This window comes from Abrus precatorius, unplaced genomic scaffold, assembly GCF_003935025.1.
Source record: "Abrus precatorius isolate BTA unplaced genomic scaffold, Abrus_2018 Scaffold0, whole genome shotgun sequence".
Lineage (NCBI taxonomy): Eukaryota > Viridiplantae > Streptophyta > Magnoliopsida > Fabales > Fabaceae > Abrus > Abrus precatorius.
In genome coordinates, this window is record NW_020874290.1 from 17,501 (window position 1) to 38,501 (window position 21,001).

General features: G+C 31.8%; 2 protein-coding genes, 1 non-coding gene and 1 pseudogene across 3 annotated transcripts in view; 3 read left to right on the plus strand and 1 right to left on the minus strand.

Annotated features, from left to right (window-relative positions):
• LOC113848124 (30S ribosomal protein S3-like) overlaps window positions 1-2,436 on the plus strand; it is a 2,671-nt gene extending 235 nt beyond the window's left edge. The window contains exons 1-3 of the mRNA XM_027477552.1: window positions 1-157; window positions 1,604-1,817; window positions 2,065-2,436. The exon at window positions 1-157 is cut by the window's left edge and continues 235 nt beyond it. Coding sequence (XP_027333353.1) covers window positions 1-157; window positions 1,604-1,817; window positions 2,065-2,402 — 709 coding nt within the window. The 3' untranslated portion in view covers window positions 2,403-2,436. The remainder of the gene's footprint in view (window positions 158-1,603; window positions 1,818-2,064) is intronic.
• A 1,472-nt stretch (window positions 2,437-3,908) lies between these two features.
• On the plus strand, window positions 3,909-5,468 carry LOC113847521 (DNA-directed RNA polymerase subunit alpha-like). The gene is made up of 3 exons (XM_027476728.1): window positions 3,909-4,340; window positions 4,465-5,044; window positions 5,120-5,468. The coding sequence occupies exons 1-3, from the start codon at window positions 3,930-3,932 to the stop codon at window positions 5,422-5,424; spliced, it is 1,296 nt and encodes a 431-aa protein (XP_027332529.1). The 5' UTR covers window positions 3,909-3,929; the 3' UTR covers window positions 5,425-5,468.
• On the minus strand, window positions 5,468-11,020 carry LOC113846933 (annotated as a pseudogene).
• A 6,269-nt stretch (window positions 11,021-17,289) lies between these two features.
• On the plus strand, window positions 17,290-17,363 carry TRNAW-CCA. Its single transcript has one exon. It is a non-coding gene; the product is annotated as a tRNA-Trp (tRNA).
• The last annotated feature ends 3,638 nt before the right edge of the window (window positions 17,364-21,001 follow it).

The window sequence follows — 21,001 nt, forward strand, 5'->3', positions numbered from 1 at the left end:
ACAAGCAGGTACAAAAGGAGTGCAAGTACAAATTGCGGGACGTATCGATGGAAAAGAAATTGCACGTATCGAATGGATCAGAGAAGGTAGGGTTCCTCTACAAACCATTCGAGCTAAAATTGATTATTGTTCCTATACAGTTCGAACTATTTATGGGGTAATAGGTATCAAAGTTTGGATATTTATAAACTAAAGAATAACCAATTTTTCCTTATCTTTAAGGTTTCATGTTTCAATAAAACAAAAAATTACAAACTATTTCATTTTTATTCCAAAACAAAAAAATGATAAATTTTATAAGATTGAATTGAATAAAAAATTCAATTAATCATTTGATATTGATATAATTGCTATGCTTAGTGTGCGACTCGTTAGTTTTTTTAGAATGCTTAAAATTCAACAAAAAAAAAAGAAACCAACTCATAATATGAATTAATTAAAAAGAACTAATAACCAACTCATTGCTTCGGATTATCTAGATTTAAAGAAATAGTCAAAACAAAAAAATTAAATAAAGATATGATATATTAGTAATATAATTATAGCAACTCAAATATTGCAGAAAAAACAAAAAAAAAAATGAATATGATTATGAGTTGTAAAGCAATAAAATAAAAATATACAGATAAATGAAGGGGTGAAAGAAAGAGAGAAAAAAATCTATGATATAGAATTCTAATATGTAAAGGTCTATGGGTCATCTCATAAAAAGCAGTGTAATAAAGCATCAATAGGAATTAATCCATATATAAATGGATATATTCATAACACAAACAAATCAAGAGCTCCGAATCAATAAAAACTGAGAAGGTTGATTCAAGAAAAAAGAAATAGTATTTAAAAAAAATCTTATAATTAGAGAGGCTCCGTTGTAGAATTCAGACCTAACCATTAATTGAGAAGCGATGGGAACGACGAAACCTGCGAATATCTAAGATTTTTTTTAAACAAATCTTAATGATTCATTAGGTGGGATGGCGGAACAAACCAAAAAAGAATCCATTCTTTTTTATTGAGGAATTATGCCCTACATTCCATCTGAATTTGGTAATAAAAGAGTGAATTTTCGCCCGCGAAAATTTGTATTTTATTGAATTTTTTTATTTTTGCCAATCCGATATGATACGATATGATAATAAAAGAAAAAAGAAAAATAGAAATAAGGATTCGTTAGAATATTATAAGATAACAAAACAATATTATTTAGTTATATACAGATAGCAAAAATTGTCTTAAATTGTCTATAAGAATACATATTAAGTTATATATCAAAACAAGATATACAAATTTCCAATAGACTAATAGATTCTATGAAATCTCAAAAAATCCCGCGATTCTATTATTCATTAAACATATGTATATTAGTGTATATTATTTTATCGATTAAATCGATTTATATATATATATTATTGGAATCGTTTCATTCGCGAGGAGCCGTATGAGATGAAAAATCTCATGTACGGTTCTGTAATAGAGATGGAATTGAGAAACAACCATCAACTAGAACCCCAAAAGAACCAGATTTCGTAAACAACATAGAGGAAGAATGAAAGGAATATCCTATCGAGGTAATAATATTTGCTTCGGAAGATATGCTCTTCAGGCACTTGAGCCCGCTTGGATCACGTCTAGACAAATAGAAGCGGGACGGCGAGCAATGTCACGAAATGTCCGACGAGGTGGACAAATATGGGTACGCATATTTCCAGACAAACCAGTTACAGTAAGACCCACCGAAACGCGTATGGGTTCGGGAAAAGGATCTCCCGAATATTGGGTATCTGTCGTTAAACCTGGGAAAATACTTTATGAGATGGGTGGGATATCAGAAAATATAGCCAGAAAGGCTATTTCTTTAGCAGCCTCAAAAATGCCTATACGAACTCAATTCATTATTTCAGGATAATAATGAAAACCAAAGGAAAGAGGGCTTTAGGATGAAAACATAAAAATGCAATTGTAAGTTCCTTATTTTTGAACACAGAATATTTTTTTTTACTTCAATCTTTGGACTGAAAGAACAAAAAAATGATATGATTCAACCTCAAACCTATTTGAATGTAGCTGATAACAGCGGAGCCCGCGAATTGATGTGTATTCGAATCCTAGGAGCTAGTAATCGACGATATGCTTATATTGGTGACATTGTTGTTGCTGTAATCAAGGAAGCAGTACCAAATATGACCTTAGAAAGATCAGAAGTGATCAGAGCTGTAATTGTACGTACTTGTAAAGAACTCAAACGTAGCAACGGTATACTAATTCAGTATGATGATAATGCTGCAGTTGTCATTGATCAAGAAGGAAATCCAAAAGGAACTCGAATCTTTTGTGCAATCGCACGGGAATTGAGACAGTTAAATTTCACTAAAATAGTTTCATTAGCACCCGAGGTATTATAAAATTATAAGGCAAAACCGTGATATGGATATATTTGTTTTGTAATGAAAATGGATTAATTAATATATTATATCTCACACATATCCCTTTTGTAGTAATTATTCTAAGTATTAGAAATAACAATTATTATCTATTTCATATTAATATTGGATGATCTAAATGAAATATATTGGATGATCTAAATGAAATAATGAAAAAAAAATAGAAAAACGAGCATGTTGATTATATTGAAAATAAGGAGCAACAATCATTTTCGTTTATCATGAGTAAGGACACCATCGCTGACATAATAACCTATATACGAAATGCTGATATGAATAGAAAAAAAATGGTTCAAATACCATTTACTAACATCACCGAAAACACTGTGAAAATACTTTTACGAGAGGGTTTTGTTGAAAACGTCAGAAAACATAGGGAAAGCGACAAATATTATTTAGTTTTAACTCTACGGTATAGAATAAATAAGAAAGGATCATATAAAAGTTTTTTAAATTTAAAACGGATCAGTACACCTGGTCTGCGAATATATTCTAATTATCAACGAATCCCTAAAATTTTAGGAGGCATGGGGATTGTAATTCTTTCAACTTCTAGGGGTATAATGACAGATCGAGAGGCTCGATTAGAAAAAATAGGCGGAGAAATTTTATGTTATATATGGTAATCTTTCTGAAATACGAATTAGATGAGAAATTTCTATCCATTTTTGTCAAAAAGAGAGAGAGAAAACACAGATTTAGAATATCACCCACCCCTCATATACTAGTGAATGTGCGAAGGGGGTTTAACTGAAACTGGAATTGGAAAAAAAAAAAGAAAAAATAAAAAGGATTCAAGAGGATTTAATTCCTGAATGAATAAATTCCCAGGGGTATGTTTCAGATTCCTTTATATAATCAAAATTGAATTATAAGCTATGTTTTTCAAAAGATTCGACGTACTTTTTATATGTTTATATGTATACGCCCGTAGAAAAAAAAAAAGAAGCATAAAAAATTCAATTTAATTAGACTGTTTTTTAATTTCAACAATCTTTTTTTTTGGGGGGGGGGTACAAGTTCAAAATGTAAGGAAACCTTATTTTCTTCCAATAAATAGATTTGGTATTAACTTATTAAGGAATTACAAATATGAAAATAGGGGCCTCCGTCCGTAAAATTTGTGAAAAATGTCGATTAATTCGCAGGCGAGGGCGAATTCTAGTAATTTGTTCCAATCCAAAACATAAACAAAGACAAGGATAATATTTCCACAAAAGAGGATTTTCTATAAAAATAGAATATAAAAATATTAGAATATATATTTTATAAAATATTAGAAGAAATTTTTTATTATTGGTATTTCCAATTTGAAATTTTATTTCAAAAATTCATATTCGATGTCGATTAATATAAAAATACAATTGATATATATAAATCGAATATGAATTCTAGTTAGAAACTAGTTAGAAAAAAGTAAAGGATCCGTTTTTGAATGAAATGGATATATCCATATATCTCGGACTTATTTTTATGAAATAATCAAATATGGCAAAACCTATACCAAAAATGGGTTCGCGTAAAAATGGACGTATTGGTTCGCGTAAGCATGCTCATAAAATACCAAAGGGAGTTATTCATGTTCAAGCTAGTTTTAACAATACTATTGTGACTGTTACAGATGTACGTGGTCGGGTTATTTCTTGGTCCTCCGCCGGTACTTGTGGATTCAAGGGTACACGAAGGGGTACACCATTTGCCGCTCAAACCGCAGCAGGAAATGCTATTCGAACAGTAGCGGATCAAGGCATGCAACGAGCAGAAGTCATGATAAAAGGCCCCGGTCTCGGAAGAGATGCGGCATTAAGAGCTATTCGTAGAAGTGGTATACTATTAAATTTTATACGGGATGTAACCCCTATGCCACATAATGGATGTAGGTCTCCGAAAAAAAGACGTGTGTAAAATTAAAAATAAACATGGAAAAGATTTCAAGAGAAATAAACAATTCAAGGGTTTGATCAAATATATATATATTACTATGGTTCGAGAGAAAATAAGAGTATCAACTCGGACACTACAGTGGAAGTGTGTTGAATCAAGAGTAGACAGTAAACGTCTTTATTATGGACGCTTTATTCTGTCTCCACTTATGAAAGGCCAAGCCGATACAATAGGCATTGCAGTGCGAAGAGTTTTGCTAGGAGAAATAGAGGGAACATGTATTACACGTGCAAAATCGGAGAAAATACCACATGAATATTCTACCATAGTAGGTATTCAAGAATCAGTACATGAAATTTTAATGAATTTGAAAGAAATTGTATTGAGAAGTAATCTGTATGGAACTCAAGACGCATCTATTTGTTTCAAAGGTCCTGGATATATAACTGCTCAAGACATCATTTTACCACCTTCTGTGGAAATCATTGATAATACACAACATATAGCCAACCTAACAGAACCTATTAATTTGTGTATTGGATTAAAAATTGAGAGGAATCGCGGATATCGTATAAAAACACTAAAAAACTTTCAAGACGGAAGTTTTCCCATAGATGCTGTATTCATGCCTGTTCGAAATGTAAATCATAGTATTCATTCCTATGGGAATGGGAAAAAAAAACAAGAGATACTCTTTCTCGAAATATGGACAAATGGGAGTTTAACTCCTAAAGAGGCGCTTTATGAAGCCTCTCGGAATTTGATTGATTTATTTATTCCCTTTTTACATGCAGAAGAAGATCCCTTTCATTTAGAAAAAAATCAACACAAGGTTACTTTACCCCTTTTTACTTTTCATGATATATTGGCTAAGGATAAACTGAGGAAAAATAAAAAAGGAATAGCATTGAAATCCATTTTTATTGACCAATTAGAATTGCCTCCCAAGATCTATAATTGTCTCAAAAGATCCAATATTCATACATTATTAGAACTTTTGAATAATAGTCAAGAAGACCTTATGGAAATGGAACATTTTCGTGTAGAAGATGTAAAACATATATTAGACATTTTAGAAATAGAAAAGCATTTCGCATAAATTTGAAATCCATTGGCATTGGTTTTTTTTTTTTCATATTTTTATTATTTATAAAAATAAAGGTGAAAATGTGTAATTTGAATCCTTAGAATAAATCCATATACTCGGAATAGGCCAAAAGATGTATCTAGGGATTAGTCGTTTCAAAATGAATTCTCCCTAGATACACAATATACATGGCATGATATTTTATTTCACAATTGAATCCATTTAATTAAAAAGTTTAAAAAAGACCTAAAATTAGAGATTTCTCAATAGGTAATGTTGCTCCAATACCCAACCAAAGGGCTACTATGGTACCAATTAAAAAGATGGTTGTTGCTACTGGACGGCGAAATGGGTTTTGGAATTTATTAACATTTTCCAAAAAGGGTACTGTTAATAATCCCATAGGTACCGAAACCATTAAAAGAACGCCTAATAACTTATTGGGCACTGTACGAAGTATTTGAAATACGGGAAAGAAATACCATTCGGGTAGTATTTCCAAAGGAGTTGCAAATGGATCCGCGGGTTCTCCAATCATTGATGGTTCTAGAACCGCTAATCCTACGTTACAGGCAATAGTACCCAGAATTACTACTGGAAAAATATATAAAAGATCATTGGGCCATGCAGGTTCTCCATAATAATTATGACCCATTCCTTTAGCCAATTTAGCTCTTAATACAGGATCATTCAAGTCAGGTTTTTTTGTTATTAGGATAGGTGAATTCTTATAGATCCATCCTCCGAAAGAACCGGACATGATAATTTTTCATCATCCGGCTCGAGCACGAATCAAACATTTCGAATGTATCCATAGAAAAAATGCATATGTTATCCACACATATAGAAAGATTCCATGTAAGAAAATAAACCTTATTTTCTTCTCCGAAGTTACAATTATCTTATCTGCAAAAAAAAAAAATTAAGTTCTTTTATTATTAAGTAAACTTAAGTAAACGCTCAATACCCAAGTAGGCTTTCAAAGTGAATAGTGCTTTTTGGGTGATCTCAAACCTTGCAATTCTTACCCCCCCCCCAAAAAAAAAATCTTGGAACTTTTTACGTACAAAGGATTTACTTGTTACTAATATAATCTAACCCCTGTTCTTCTTTAGATCCACTTGGTTTACTCCGATAGTATCATAAATCGAGTCAATGCATAGGAAATGAATGCATTTCCATACTATTAAGTTCAGTGAAATAGAGAAAATATAATTCAGATTATCCCACATCACTTTTTTTACTGGATGTTACGGAGCCTGTTCATGCAGGATATGATCGAGTCTGATCATAGAAAAGATTCTTTACAAGTGAAACCAGCCTATCCTCTGTAGGGACGGACCTTGCGTGGTAGTTGGAATAAAGACACATTGAATTGTAAATTCAAATGTGGCAGATAAGAGAAAATCATATATCTGCGTGGCCCAATCAATAGTTCAAGTCACACACTCCCATAATCCATTTCTTCTTCGTAGAATTCCCTTCAACTATTCGTGTATGTAAAAAATAATAATAATCCAATTTTGTTAAATTGAAGGAAAATATCCAAATACATGTCTTATTCTTTTAAATAATCCATATTTGTAGCAATGAAATATATTCCTCCCCCAAATAAGAAATGATTAATTACAAATATCTATGATTCATATTTACTATAAAGGACCAGAAATGCCTTGCTTACGTATCATTGGAAAGTGCATTAACATAAATACGGCAGTAAGAAGAGGTAATACAAAAGTATGCAAACTATAAAAAACGAGTCAAGGTGGATTGTCCCACACTAGAACTTCCGCGTAATAACTCTACCAAAGAGGATCCTATTACAGGAATAGCTTCGGGCACGCCTGTTACAATTTTGACTGCCCAATAACCAATTTGATCCCAAGGTAAGGAATAACCAGTTACACCAAAAGATGCGGTCAATACAGCCAAAACTACACCGGTAACCCAAGTTAATTCGCGAGGTTTTTTAAAGCCACCTGTGAGATACACGCGAAATACGTGCAGAATCATCATTAAGACCATCATACTTGCCGACCATCGATGAACTGATCGGATTAACCAACCAAAGTTAGCCTCCGTCATTATATATTGAACAGAAGCAAAAGCTTCAGTAACAGTCGGACGATAATAAAAAGTCATAGCAAATCCCGTCGCTACTTGGACTAAAAAACAAGTAAGTGTAATTCCTCCTAAACAATAAAATATGTTTACATGGGGAGGAACGTATTTACTGGTTATATCATCGACAATCGCCTGAATCTCAAGACGTTCTTCGAACCAATCATAGACTTTATTGAGATAGGTAAACTAAGGTACCCCCCCCGAGAACCGTATATGAGAATTTCATCTCGTACGGCTCAAACAAAAATACCCAAATACTGGTTGTAATGAAAACAGATATGTGTAATAGAAAGCTTGAAACTTCTTAACGGAATCCTATGATTCCAATCTTTTCGGAAGATAAGAAAAAATAGAAATCCGAAAACTATTCTTTGTGGTTATAATGCCAAAATATCAAGTCGGCTCACTCGTCTTTATTTACAGTAGGCCTCTTGAATATTCTATTATTTACTTCCATTTTTTATTTGTGTGTAATGTTCTTTTTTTTACTGCTGTTTTCTTAATTATTATTATTGATAGGAATTCTCTTGTTAGGACCATATGAATCAATTAAAAAAAACATCAGATTCGTATCATGACCACGATGATTCAAAAAAAACCTTTAATCGAAGTCCAAAAATTCCCTGAGTAAGAACTGCTGGATCATCACTTATTCAATGAATAGATAGAACAAAGAAACATTTGTCCGTTGATCAAAATAAAGATAATCGACGGAAGTTTTAAATAATTTTCATTTTTCAATTTATTCTTTCAACTCTTTGAAAAGTTTTTTTAAATCCAGTTACGAGGTCTAAATATTTAGTATGAATCATAGTTCTAATATTTTAAGAATATTTTTGATTTTCTATATTCCGTACTCCAGATACTAGAATAAATATCTGACGGGGTAAAATCATCTCTATCAAGATGACAGATCCATTTTTTTTATGTTCTGTACTATCAATAAGATCCATTATAACAAGTCACACACTCATATTCCGGAAATACAGAAACAAAGAAGTTTCACGATCAAACTACCAAATCAAAATGAAATAGGCTAACGATAAAAAACCTAAATGCTTAACCTTAGTTTTCTATTGAAAAGCTAGTTACTTGATTCTTGTGAATCTAATTCATAGAAATTCCGTCCAGTAAAATGGACGAATTATAAATCTCCAAAATAATAGATAGAAATATCGCAAATAGAGCCATTGCAACACCCATCAAAGGAGTAGTTCCCCACCCCGGAGCTACTTTACCATATTCTGAATTTAATGGTTTTAATAAATCCCCTACAATAGTTCGTCTTGGACTAGACTTAGAATTACCCTCAACAGTTTGTGTAGCCATAAATCCTATTTTATATTGATTGAGATCTGTTGACTTTGTATACCATTCCGCTGTAAATATAGGATCTATATCCTATAGATCCATTGTGGTCTTGAAATTTTGGAATTCTAAGAATTTTTAGAATTATAATGGAAACAGCAACCCTAGTTGCCATCTCTATATCTGGTTTACTTGTAAGTTTTACTGGGTATGCCTTATATACTGCTTTTGGGCAACCCTCTCAACAACTAAGAGATCCATTCGAAGAGCATGGGGACTAGTTGAAGTAATGAGCCCTTAATATAATATTGGGGGCTCATTACTTCAATTGAGATAATGAAAAATCATTTCATTTTTTTAGTTGGAACTTTAGGGGGTTCTCTAAAAAAGATAGCGAAAAAAATGATTCCTAAAGTCGAAACTAAGAGGAATGTATAAACCAATGCTTCCATAGATTTAATCGTGGTTTACAATTATAGCTTTCATACCTGTTTATTGTTTATTGGAGCTCATTTCTCGGATAAAGAAAAAAAGTGAAAACAAAGTGTTTTGAGTCGAATCAAGATTTATCTGGTTCTTTATGTCAAATTCAAATCATAACAACAAAAACAAAAAAAGTCGAAAAGGAACAAAAGAATGCTCTATCATACTATCTGTCTTCTTGTAGTTGGATCTCCAAGTTTTTGGAATGCTCCAAATTCTACTTGAGCATCCAAATCTGGGTCGATCCCAGCAAAAACATCTCGGAACAAGGTTCTAGCACCATGCCAAATATGCCCGAAAAAGAAGAGTAGAGCAAACGAAGCATGTCCAAAAGTAAACCAACCTCTTGGACTGCTACGAAAAACACCATCTGATTTCAAAGTAGCACGATCTAATTCAAAAATTTCACCTAATTGAGCACGTCTAGCATATTTTTTCACAGTAGCAGGATCACTATAACTGACTCCATTGAGTTCGCCACCATAGAACTCAACAGTTACACCTACTTGTTCGACACTATATTTCGATTCTGCCCTTCGAAAAGGAACATCGGCTCTAACAATTCCGTCTCCGTCTACTAAAACAACCGGAAATGTTTCAAAAAAAGTAGGCATACGGCGTACAAAAAGTTCACACCCCTCTTTATCTCTAAAGATGGGATGCCCTAACCAACCAACGGCTATTCCATCTCCATTATCCATTGAGCCCGCTCTAAACAATCCCCCTTTTGCTGGATTATTGCCGATGTAATCATAAAAAGCTAATTTTTCAGGAATTTTAGACCAAGCTTCTGATAAACTTTGATTTTCGGCTAGCCCAGCACCAACTCTTCGATATATTTCTTGCTGGAAGTATCCTTGATCCCATTGATAACGAGTGGGACCAAATAATTCAATGGGGGTAGTTGCTGAACCATACCACATAGTTCCAGCAACAACAAAAGCTGCAAAAAAGACAGCAGCGATACTGCTGGAAAGGACGGTTTCAATATTTCCCATACGCAATCCTTTGTATAGACGTTGCGGTGGACGCACACTAAGATGGAAAAGACCCGCTAATATGCCCAATGTTCCTGCTGCAATATGATGAGAAGCTATTCCCCCCGGAACAAAAGGATCAAAACCTTCCACACCCCATGCGGGATTTATGGATTGTACCCTTCCCGTTAATCCATAAGGATCAGACACCCATATTCCAGGACCGTACAATCCTGTTACATGAAATGCTCCAAAACCAAAACAAACCACTCCTGCAAGAAATAAATGAATTCCAAAAATTTTGGGCAAATCCAAAGAAGGTTTTCCGGTACGTTCATCACAAAAAATTTCTAGATCCCAATAAACCCAATGCCAGATAGCCGCTAAAAAGCACAAGCCCGAAAACACAATATGTGCTCCGGCCACACCTTCGTAACTCCAAATACCCGGATTCGTTATAGTCCCCCCGGTGATATTCCAACCGCCCCACGAATTGGTTATTCCTAAACGAGTCATGAAGGGTATAACAAACATACCCTGTCTCCACATTGGATCAAGAACAGGGTCAGAGGGATCAAAAACTGCTAATTCATATAGAGCCATCGAACCAGCCCAACCAGCAACCAGAGCTGTATGCATTATGTGAACAGAAAGCAAACGGCCTGGATCATTTAATACAACAGTATGAACACGATACCAAGGTAAACCCATGAAAATACCCCTTATATCAACAAAAAATAGACACTATGTAACTTTATTGCACTGGAAAAAACTATACTATGGATTCTCACCTTTTACCTTTTAGTAGATTATCTCGGAGAAAGAATTAATGTTTGTTCTAGTTTTTTAGTAATAGTGTTTAGTAATAGTGGAACAATCATATTTGTAGGAACAAGAAGAAGCAGATCTATTCTATACCCGATAAGTAAGAATACGCAATGGTGGGAAGGGGGGGTTGACAATTTTCTCTATGAGTATTTAAATATGTAAATGCAGACATATTCGTTTATCACCCAAGGACCCATTCGTAACAACTTTACTCTATCTTTATCTTTACTCTTCCCTTTTTTATGATTTATAAAAAATACAATATAATAAAAGCAAATTGTTTTTAACACAATAAACCCATTCTTACGTTTCCACACTAAAGTTAAATATATTATTTTATTTTCTTTTTTTCTCTATTTTATGCCCATTGGTGTTCCAAAAGTAACCTTTCGAAGTCCTGGAGAAGGAAATGCATCTTGGATTGATATATAGTGCGACTTGTCAGATATATTTGGTCATACGGGATTTCCCCGTTCTCCCCCCCCGATTGAGATATCCTCTCTTTCACCACCAAAAAAGAATGATTGAATCATCCAAAATTTGGAGCGTGAAGTGTAATGAAGTGCAATTCGATCGATTTTTTATTTTTTGGAGGGGGTATCCAGATTACTATTCGAAATTCAAAATAATTTATGGTTGGCTTGCTTGGACCAATAAAACGAAGTATCCAGACTCTGTTTAGAAAAAAACCAATTGGTAATATATCCACAATTACTACTTCTATCATATCATATATTTTACAGAAAAAATGAAATAATAAATTCAGAGAAGAGATAAGTCGTAACAAAAAGACATGGTATTGTAATATTTGTCCTATATGTGCAAATAAAAATCGGGCAGATCCTTATCCTTACTTAGAGTAGAAAAGAAACCTAAAAGAATTGAGGAAGTCCATTCAGAAACAAGAAAATTACATTGTGATTTGTGTTCGATCTCGATGAAAGCAATACATCAATGAGAAGTTAGTTCAATAAATTTAGTACATTTTTTTTCGTTAAAAATTCGAAAGAGTCCATTATGAAAAGGGAAAGAGGGTTGAAATAGACACATTGATTCCTTTTTGTTTATATGATTTTTAGTGAACCGTATGCATCAAAAGGTGCATGTACGGCTCTTAAGGTATAAGATTAAATCCTAATCAATCGACTTTATCGAGAAAGATTACTTTTTTTAGGCCAAGAGGTCGATAGTGAACTATCGAATCAACTTATTGGCATTCTGCTATTTCTCGGTATAGAAAAATATAACAGAGATGTGTATCTGTTTATAAATTCTCCGGGTGGGTGGATAATACCCGGAATGGCTATTTATGATACTATGCAATATGTACAACCAGATATACAGACAATATGTATGGCATTAGCCGCTTCAATGGGATCCTTTCTTTTGGCAGGAGGAGAAATTACCAAACGTCTAGCATTCCCTCACGCTTGGCGCCAATGATTCTTTTATTTGAGAATATATATGAAGACTATACCTTCGCCATAAAAATACTTAAGTAATAATAGCATGGTACTTCGAATTCGATATACAAATTTTTGTTTTTTAAACCATTTGATTATGTATCGAAAAAGTAGTATGAAAGAGAGGGCTTTTACGATTTTATCTGATCTATCAGGAACCTAGTTTAGTTTTAGTGTCACAGACTTTTTTGTTTTTAGTTTTCATACCAAAAAGCTTTTAACAATATTTATGTCTAACAATATTTATTTTAATTAGAAAATAAAAAACATATGATAAAAAACAAGAAACTTTCGGATTGCTGAATAACAAAAAAGACGAAATAAGAAAACAACGGAACCATCATAGTATTTAAAAAAAATACTCAAAAAGAAAAAGGAAGGTTGGTTATTGTATTATTTATTATTTAAGGATCTGGATCCAAAAAACCCAGTAGATTTTCTATTTTTTTTTCTTCAATGGAAAAAAATCCATAGAGAAAATACTCTATCCATAGAGGAAAAAAAGAAATTGCATACGTGGAAAAGAAAAGCCGTATGCATCAATACGCAAAAAATGCTTGTACGGTTATTGAATCTTATCTTTGCTCATTTATTTTCTTATTTGTATTTATTCTTTTCACCTTAGTTTGAGGACGAAAGAAAATATTGACTAATATTGGGAAAATCCGCATCAAAATCTTTATCAAGATAAAGAAAAGACTTATAAAGTTATATAATCAGGGTAATGATCCACCAACCCGCTAGTTCTTTTTATGAGGCACAAACGGGAGAATTTATCGTGGAAGCGGGAGAACTACTGAAACTGCGTGAAACTATCACAAGGGTTTATGTACAAAGAACGGGTAAACCTTTATGGGTTGTATCTGAAGATATGGAAAGGGATGTTTTTATGTCAGCAGCAGAAGCCCAAGCCCACGGAATTGTTGATATTATAGCACTTCAATAAACAATTAGTAACTAAGATTCTTCTCAAAAAAAAATACAGGATTTGAGATTGAATTTTATCTCCTTAATCCTTTTAATTTAATATAACTTTTTTTTTCTATTAATTAATCTATTAAATTAATAAAATATAAGTAATTCATAATCATCGGGTTAGGATTGATCTAAACCGGCTCATTATGTCTATAGGATCCACCATGCCAACTATGAAACAACTTATTAGAAACACAAGACAGCCAATCCGAAATGTCACGAAATCCCCCGCTCTTCGGGGATGCCCTCAGCGCCGAGGGACATGTACCAGGGTGTATGTGTGACTCGTTTAGATCATTCTACTAATAAAAAAAAAAAGAAACCAAACCCATTTTTTCAGTATTAGCGATCAGTTAAGATAGTGTGAATGGAAGAACTCCATTCACACTATCTTAACTTAAAAAAAAATCTATTAATAATATAAGCATTCTTCTATCATATATAAAATTTATGATTTCGATTGGTGTAAACCCAATCACCCCAATTTGCAATTTAAGATGAGAAACACTTTTCCATTGGTAACAAATGGTTACCCACTAAGCGGAGAAAATACTATTAAAGAAAAATTATGCCCCTAATTTATTTTGCAAAAACGGAATAAGAAGGTCAGTTACCCAGCTAATTTTCATACTTAAACACCGTTACTGTATAACTTGATTTCGTTGTAAAAAACCTATTACTAAATATTTCATGGGTAGAGCCAAAGAATGTGAACTGTACAAGTTAACAATAACATTGATTAAATAAGGATTAAATGAAAGAAGGGGCTCCGGTGTATAGAGAGGACCTAGTCGTTTAAAAAAGAATCATAGAAACGATGGAACCCATTCTTTTTTTTATCTATATCCTATTTAATTTACTATGTTTTTTGATACCTAGTATCAATACAATTTCTTATTTCAAAGTTAAATTAAATACTTAGAAAAAAATCGTGGTTGGGAAGGTTATAGTAGCAAAAGCCATTGGAATTTTTTTTTTATACATTGGAAGAATCCATCTTTGTTATTAATAGACTAGGAAGAAGAAAAGAATAACTGAAAGAAAAAAATGAAATAGTTATTCACCAAAGTCTCATTTACTCAATGACCAGAATTAAACGAGGATATATAGCTCGGAAACGGAGGACAAAAATTCGTTTATTTACATCAAGCTTTCGCGGGGCTCATTCAAGACTTACTCGAACTATTCCTCAACAGAAAATTAAAGCTTTGGTTTCGGCTCATCGGGATAGAGATAGGAAAAAAAGAGATTTTCGCGGTTTATGGATTAGTCGAATAAATGCAGTAATTCGCGAGAATCCAAAAATATACTATATTTACAATAATTTCATCTATAATCTATACAAGAAGCAATTGCTTCTTAATCGTAAAATAGTTGCACAAATAGCTATATTAAAAGAGAATTGTCTTTTTATGATTGCCAACGAGCTCATAAAAACTAAAATTTCCCGGAGACTGAGCTCCGGGAAGGTATAGAATAGAGATTTGTATGATAAAATTAGAATTCATATGATAAAGTGATCAAAATAAACAACCAAGCTGAATCAAAAAAAGATTTATTCTTCTTAACGGATTATCCTTTTTATTACAATATAACAACCCAAATTGAATTGTTGGAGTTTTCGAACAAAACATCAATCCACGTTTGATTTGAGTTTAGATACAAATTTGAATTCAATTAAGGAGTAACTCTATTTTTTTTTTTTTTTAAAACAGTAGCAGTTCTAGCAGTCGACTCGCTTTTTTCAAATTGTTTTTCATTATTAAGAAAAGGTAACGAAGATAAAATACGAGCTTGTTTTATAGCAATCGTAATTAATCGTTGTTGTTTTAAGGTCAATCTATTCACGCGTCTAGATATTATTTTTCCTTGTTCACTAATAAATCGACTAATTAAACCCATGTTTTTATAATCAATTTGGTCCCCCGATTGAATCGGGGGCAAACGTCTACGAAAAGATCGCTTGGATTTAAGAAAGAGTCGTTTAGATTTATCCATGGTTTGTTTATTCCTATTCCAAAAATCGCATTTCTTAAAAGAAGATTTGTTTTTTTTTCTTTCTATTCTTAGTTTCTTTTTTTTTTTTGTTTTATAATGAAATATATGTTTTATAATGAAATATATGTTCTATAATGATATATGTATATAATTTAATTAAAAATTATATACATATATGAAAGATTGTTTTATTACATGTTATGTTCCTTGGTTAGAAAGGTAACACATAAGCGATCAATTTTCTCTATTTCTTGATTTCTGCGTGAATCGTGTGTTTGCAACAACAGGGACAGAATTTTCTCAATTCCAACCGACTAGGCGTATTGTGTCGATTCTTTTGAGTAATATATCTGGAAGTACCCGTTGATTCCTTATTAACACTCTTTTGATCACAACTGGTACATTCCAAAATAACAGTTACTCGGATATCTTTACCCTTGGCCATGAACCTCTCCTTTGGGTTTTTAATTCACTTAACTCTTCTATTTTCGAAGTCGAAGCGAAGAAGAAAAAAGGAACGAAAAATATTAAAAGTTAATAATTCGAAATAAACTTCTGAAAGATTTCGTTCCAATTAATGTAGTACAGTAATCATTAAGTAATATAATGATTTGGAACTATATTTTGTTTCGAATCGCAGTACAATATTTTAGTTTTCATTTAAGTATCTTGTATGATATTTTGCCCCCTTCCTATCCATTCCATTTTTATTTTTGGTCTCACTCTATTTATTATTAATAGAAATGGAATGAAATTCTTAATTCAATTCCATTGAAGCCTAGACCAGATTCCGAGTTTCACTGAGGCTGAATCCACTTTTATCTTTTCTAATTGAAAAAATTTTCATTCTCAAAAATAAGAAATAAAGAAGAGGGAATTAATTAATTAATTACAGATATTGAATTGATTTTCTTCACCCCTTCCCGTGCTGTGCCAATAACTAGAATGAAAAAAAGGGGAATATCAATGCATCTGGGAAAAAACGATTGATCTCTATCAAGAGACCCGCCAAAGCCCCGAACCATAGAGTACTTATTACTGGTGCCACGGAAAGATATGTTTTTAGATCTCGCATTTCAAATCCTCCTTTTTTAGAATATTTTCTTTTTATTTGATTCTAGTATTTATTAATTTGATTCTAGTATTTATTAATATTATTTATTCTATTTTTCATAAAAAATATTTAACTATATTATATTAATATTATTATATTAATTACGAATAATTCGTTTATTTAATAAACGAATTATTTTCTTTTGAATTTTTTCATTATTCTATTTTCTATTCTATATATTCTTTTTTTTTTCTTTATATACATATTATTCTTTATTCTTATTATACTTTCTATTTTAAATTCTATTTTTATTCTATTTTTTAATTTAATTCAATATTCTTTCTTTCTTCTATAGAATATTTCTTTTTCATATTCTATTCTATATTATAGTCTAGGAAACTAAAAAAAAAAGAAAAATGATAGGATAATTGATATGTATATCAACGAAGAAAAGAAAAATGTGGAAAATAAGACAAAGATTCTTTATAATGATACTGGAAACCAATGGAAAGGGATGTAGCGCAGCTTGGTAGCGCGTTTGTTTTGGGTACAAAATGTCACGGGTTCAAATCCTGTCATCCCTATCCCTAACTATTACTTATTATATGATATCACTTATCATATGAGCAATAATAAGGGATCATATAAAATAATTTATGAGAATAAAGCGCTCTTAGTTCAGTTCGGTAGAACGCGGGTCTCCAAAACCCGATGTCGTAGGTTCAAATCCTACAGAGCGCGATTCCATTATTATTAAATTGAGAATTACACTGAAATAATTGAGCAGCAGTCTAAAGTATGAATTTATTGAACCCCAGTATTAAAACAAATAAATAGGGGATCAATAAACAAATGAGACATTAATTAATCAAAGGTCCAGCTGATCACCTCGTCGGTATTGTAAATATGCAGTTACAAATAAGCCAGCTAAAGTAATAGGAATTAAACCTAACACGATTCCAAATAGAAAAACTTCAATCATTTTTTTTGTTCGAAAGGGAAAGGGGGAGGTAATATTTATCCTTAAATAATAATCTGTATTGATCATTCATTTTAATTTGAATGACCAAAAATTGGAAATTGACACGGTAAGGAACTATAGAATATCTTGAATATTCCAAGATTTCCAACTAATTTCATAATTTTAAATCAAATAAGTCGTATCTTATTCAGACCGATAAATAGAGCTGAGGTTATAGTTAAAACCGCTAGTAAAAAACCGAAATAACTAGTTATAGTGGGCATAAAGAAGCTAAATGAAATATGTTCTTTTTATACATATGTTTATAAAGCACTTCCCTAAGTTTCCATTTTTGAGAGAAAAAAAAGAAGATAAATCAAAATATCCCTGAAAAGATACAATTGAAAATTTGAGATTTTTCAATCAATTATTACAGACGAACAAAAATAAATATAGTGACATAATAAAAAAATCAATTCATCATCTGTGACATCTACCCATCCTGTGATTCCAAATGAACCGATTTATTGAACAACTCATGAATTGAGTAAAAGTAAACTAATCTAATTAAAATATTCATTTTGATTCTTTATATATATATAAATATTTATATTTGTTATATATATATTCTATAAAATTCTATTTATATTAGAAAAAAAAAGATTCTATTTATATTAGAAACTATAATAATAATTATATGCGAAATATAAAATAATAAAAAAATAATAAGAATTTTGTTGTTCAAATTTATTTAACTTTAAATTAATATGGAAGAAAATAGGAGAAAAAATGTCTATTTTATTTTGACCCCCTTTTTCTATTGTATCTAATTTGTTTTCTTTTCACTTTTTTTTTTCGAACAAAAGAATAGAGTGATCTTAGAATGCCCTTTCCTTTTTGACTTTTCTTTTAACTCATTTCATTTTGTAGTAGGTTCCATTCTTCGAATATCTACAACGAGAAGAAAAAGGTATCAGATCACTCCAAACTAGGGTTCCACAGTTTTTTTCTCTGCATATTTTATTTAAGAGGAAAGGTCTATCCTTATAATTAAGCCAAGAAAGAGCCTTTATTGTGTTTAATACAAGAACAATTAATCCAATTTTTTTTTTTTCAAAATTGGATTAATTGTTCTTTTTATGTCATCAAATAGTATCTATTACTGCTATTATTGTTACTTGTTACTGGACAACAAACCAATTCCATTCTTTAAAGTCGAATTCCATTCTTTAAAATGAAAAAAAAGAGGGAGTTCGAACAAAAAATATCTTCGACAACCACAATAAAGTATATTTATAGATTTGGGATCTAATTGAATTGTAGAAATATGATAATCTTCTTTATGAATTATAAGAAATCAATCCGTCGTATTCACATTTTAATTGATCTTCCGTTTCTAGTCCGAAACTAATAATACAATGTGGAGAACCCTCATTTTAGACTATTATTCTAATTTTTTTATATTCGCAAACTTTGAGGAATTTTCTATTGAGTAAATCGAAACAACCAATAAAGAAAGAACTTATCTAGTATTAGATTTCGCCACTGATTGTGAAATTTCGTTGCTGTGTTAGAAGAAGGATAGTTATACTGATTCGGTATACTCAAAAGACACCCTTGGTACAAAATGGACGATCTAACAAGGATTACATTTCAGTAAATTACGACTTACTGATCTCGTCTTTTATGGAATCGATCCCCCTTTTGACTGTACAAGAATATGTGGAGTTCGACATGTCTGGAAGCACAGGAGAACGTTCTTTTGCTGATATTATTACCAGTATTCGATACTGGATTATTCATAGCATTACTATACCTTCCCTATTCATTGCAGGTTGGTTATTTGTCAGCACGGGTTTAGCTTACGATTTATTTGGAAGCCCCCGCCCAAACGAGTATTTTACAGAGAGTCGAAAAGGAATTCCATTAATAACTGGCCGTTTTGATCCTTTGGACCAACTCGATGAATTTAGTAGATCTTTTTAGGAGGCTCCAATGACCATAGATAGGACCTATCCAATTTTTACAGTACGATGGTTGGCTGTTCACGGACTTGCGGTACCCACCGTTTCTTTTTTGGGATCAATATCAGCAATGCAGTTCATCCAACGATAAACCTAATTCGAATTATAGAGCTACGACACAATCAAACCCAAATGAACAAAATGTTGAATTGAATCGCACCAGTCTCTACTGGGGGTTATTACTCATTTTTGTACTTGCTGTTTTATTTTCAAATTATTTCTTCAATTAATATAAGAAAAGGGAATAGTAAATTATATATATATATTCGGAATTCTCTTATCTCGTTCGGAAGGATATCATTTCATAATTATCTATGACTGTTTATGTCTCTAGCATGACTGACTACTTGATCAAATGTGGAGGAAAGTGGGATAAATGGCCGATACTACTGGAAGGATTCCTCTTTGGATAATAGGTACTGTAACTGGTATTCCTGTGATTGGTTTAATTGGTATTTTCTTTTATGGTTCATATTCCGGATTGGGCTCATCCCTGTAGGAATCGTATTATTTGAGTCTTCGAAATGAAAGCGTAAGAACTCAACAGGACCCCCTCAAATTCGTCAAAGAAAGAGTGGATCCCTGTTGAGTTTTTAATAATCATAATATTTTTTAATAATTTTTTTTATTCGTATAAATGAATGAATAGATAACTTTTTCTGATGTTTCAAAAAACTCCATTTCCCCTTTTTTGATGTTTTTGAAAAATGAACTTCATTCATTTTTTCAAAATATCCCTTTTCCTGGATAATATTTGTCCATCCATACTTTTTTTTTTCTTTAAAGTTGAAAGAAAAATCAAAAGAAGAATTAAAAAAATCACTTAATTTACTTCTTCTGGGTGACGCAATGGAAATTGATTCTATTGTATTTCTAATTTTCATATGGATATATATATATCTATTATACCGATCAAATATCATGTGAATCGAGCCTTTTCTATACTATACTAATAGAATCTTACTCTAGATCGAAATCTATTTTAGTCTCTAATGATATCGAATCATGATTGAATTCTTTTTTTTTTATAAACAAATTAATTGAAGAAATTGGATTTGGTCAATCAAATTCCCTAATTCCCTCTCTTTTTTGTTTGTCCACTACGTATTATATTATATGCATCCAATAAAAAAAAATATTATATGTCATAAAAGTTCTAAGTTGGAAAAAATCGAAACTAAGCTAAGAATAGGCTTATTTCAGGAAGGGGATTCAAAAATCATATTCTATTAATATTTTGTAGAATATTTCTATTTCGACACAAGCAAGAAGGAATCGGACTCTAGGAAAAGAAAAAAATCCCTCCTAGAATCCCGTTTTCCCCATTTTAATTTCTACTTTGCTTAAAATTTTCTGCCTATCTATTTTGGGTTTAGTATCGAATCGAATTTTCT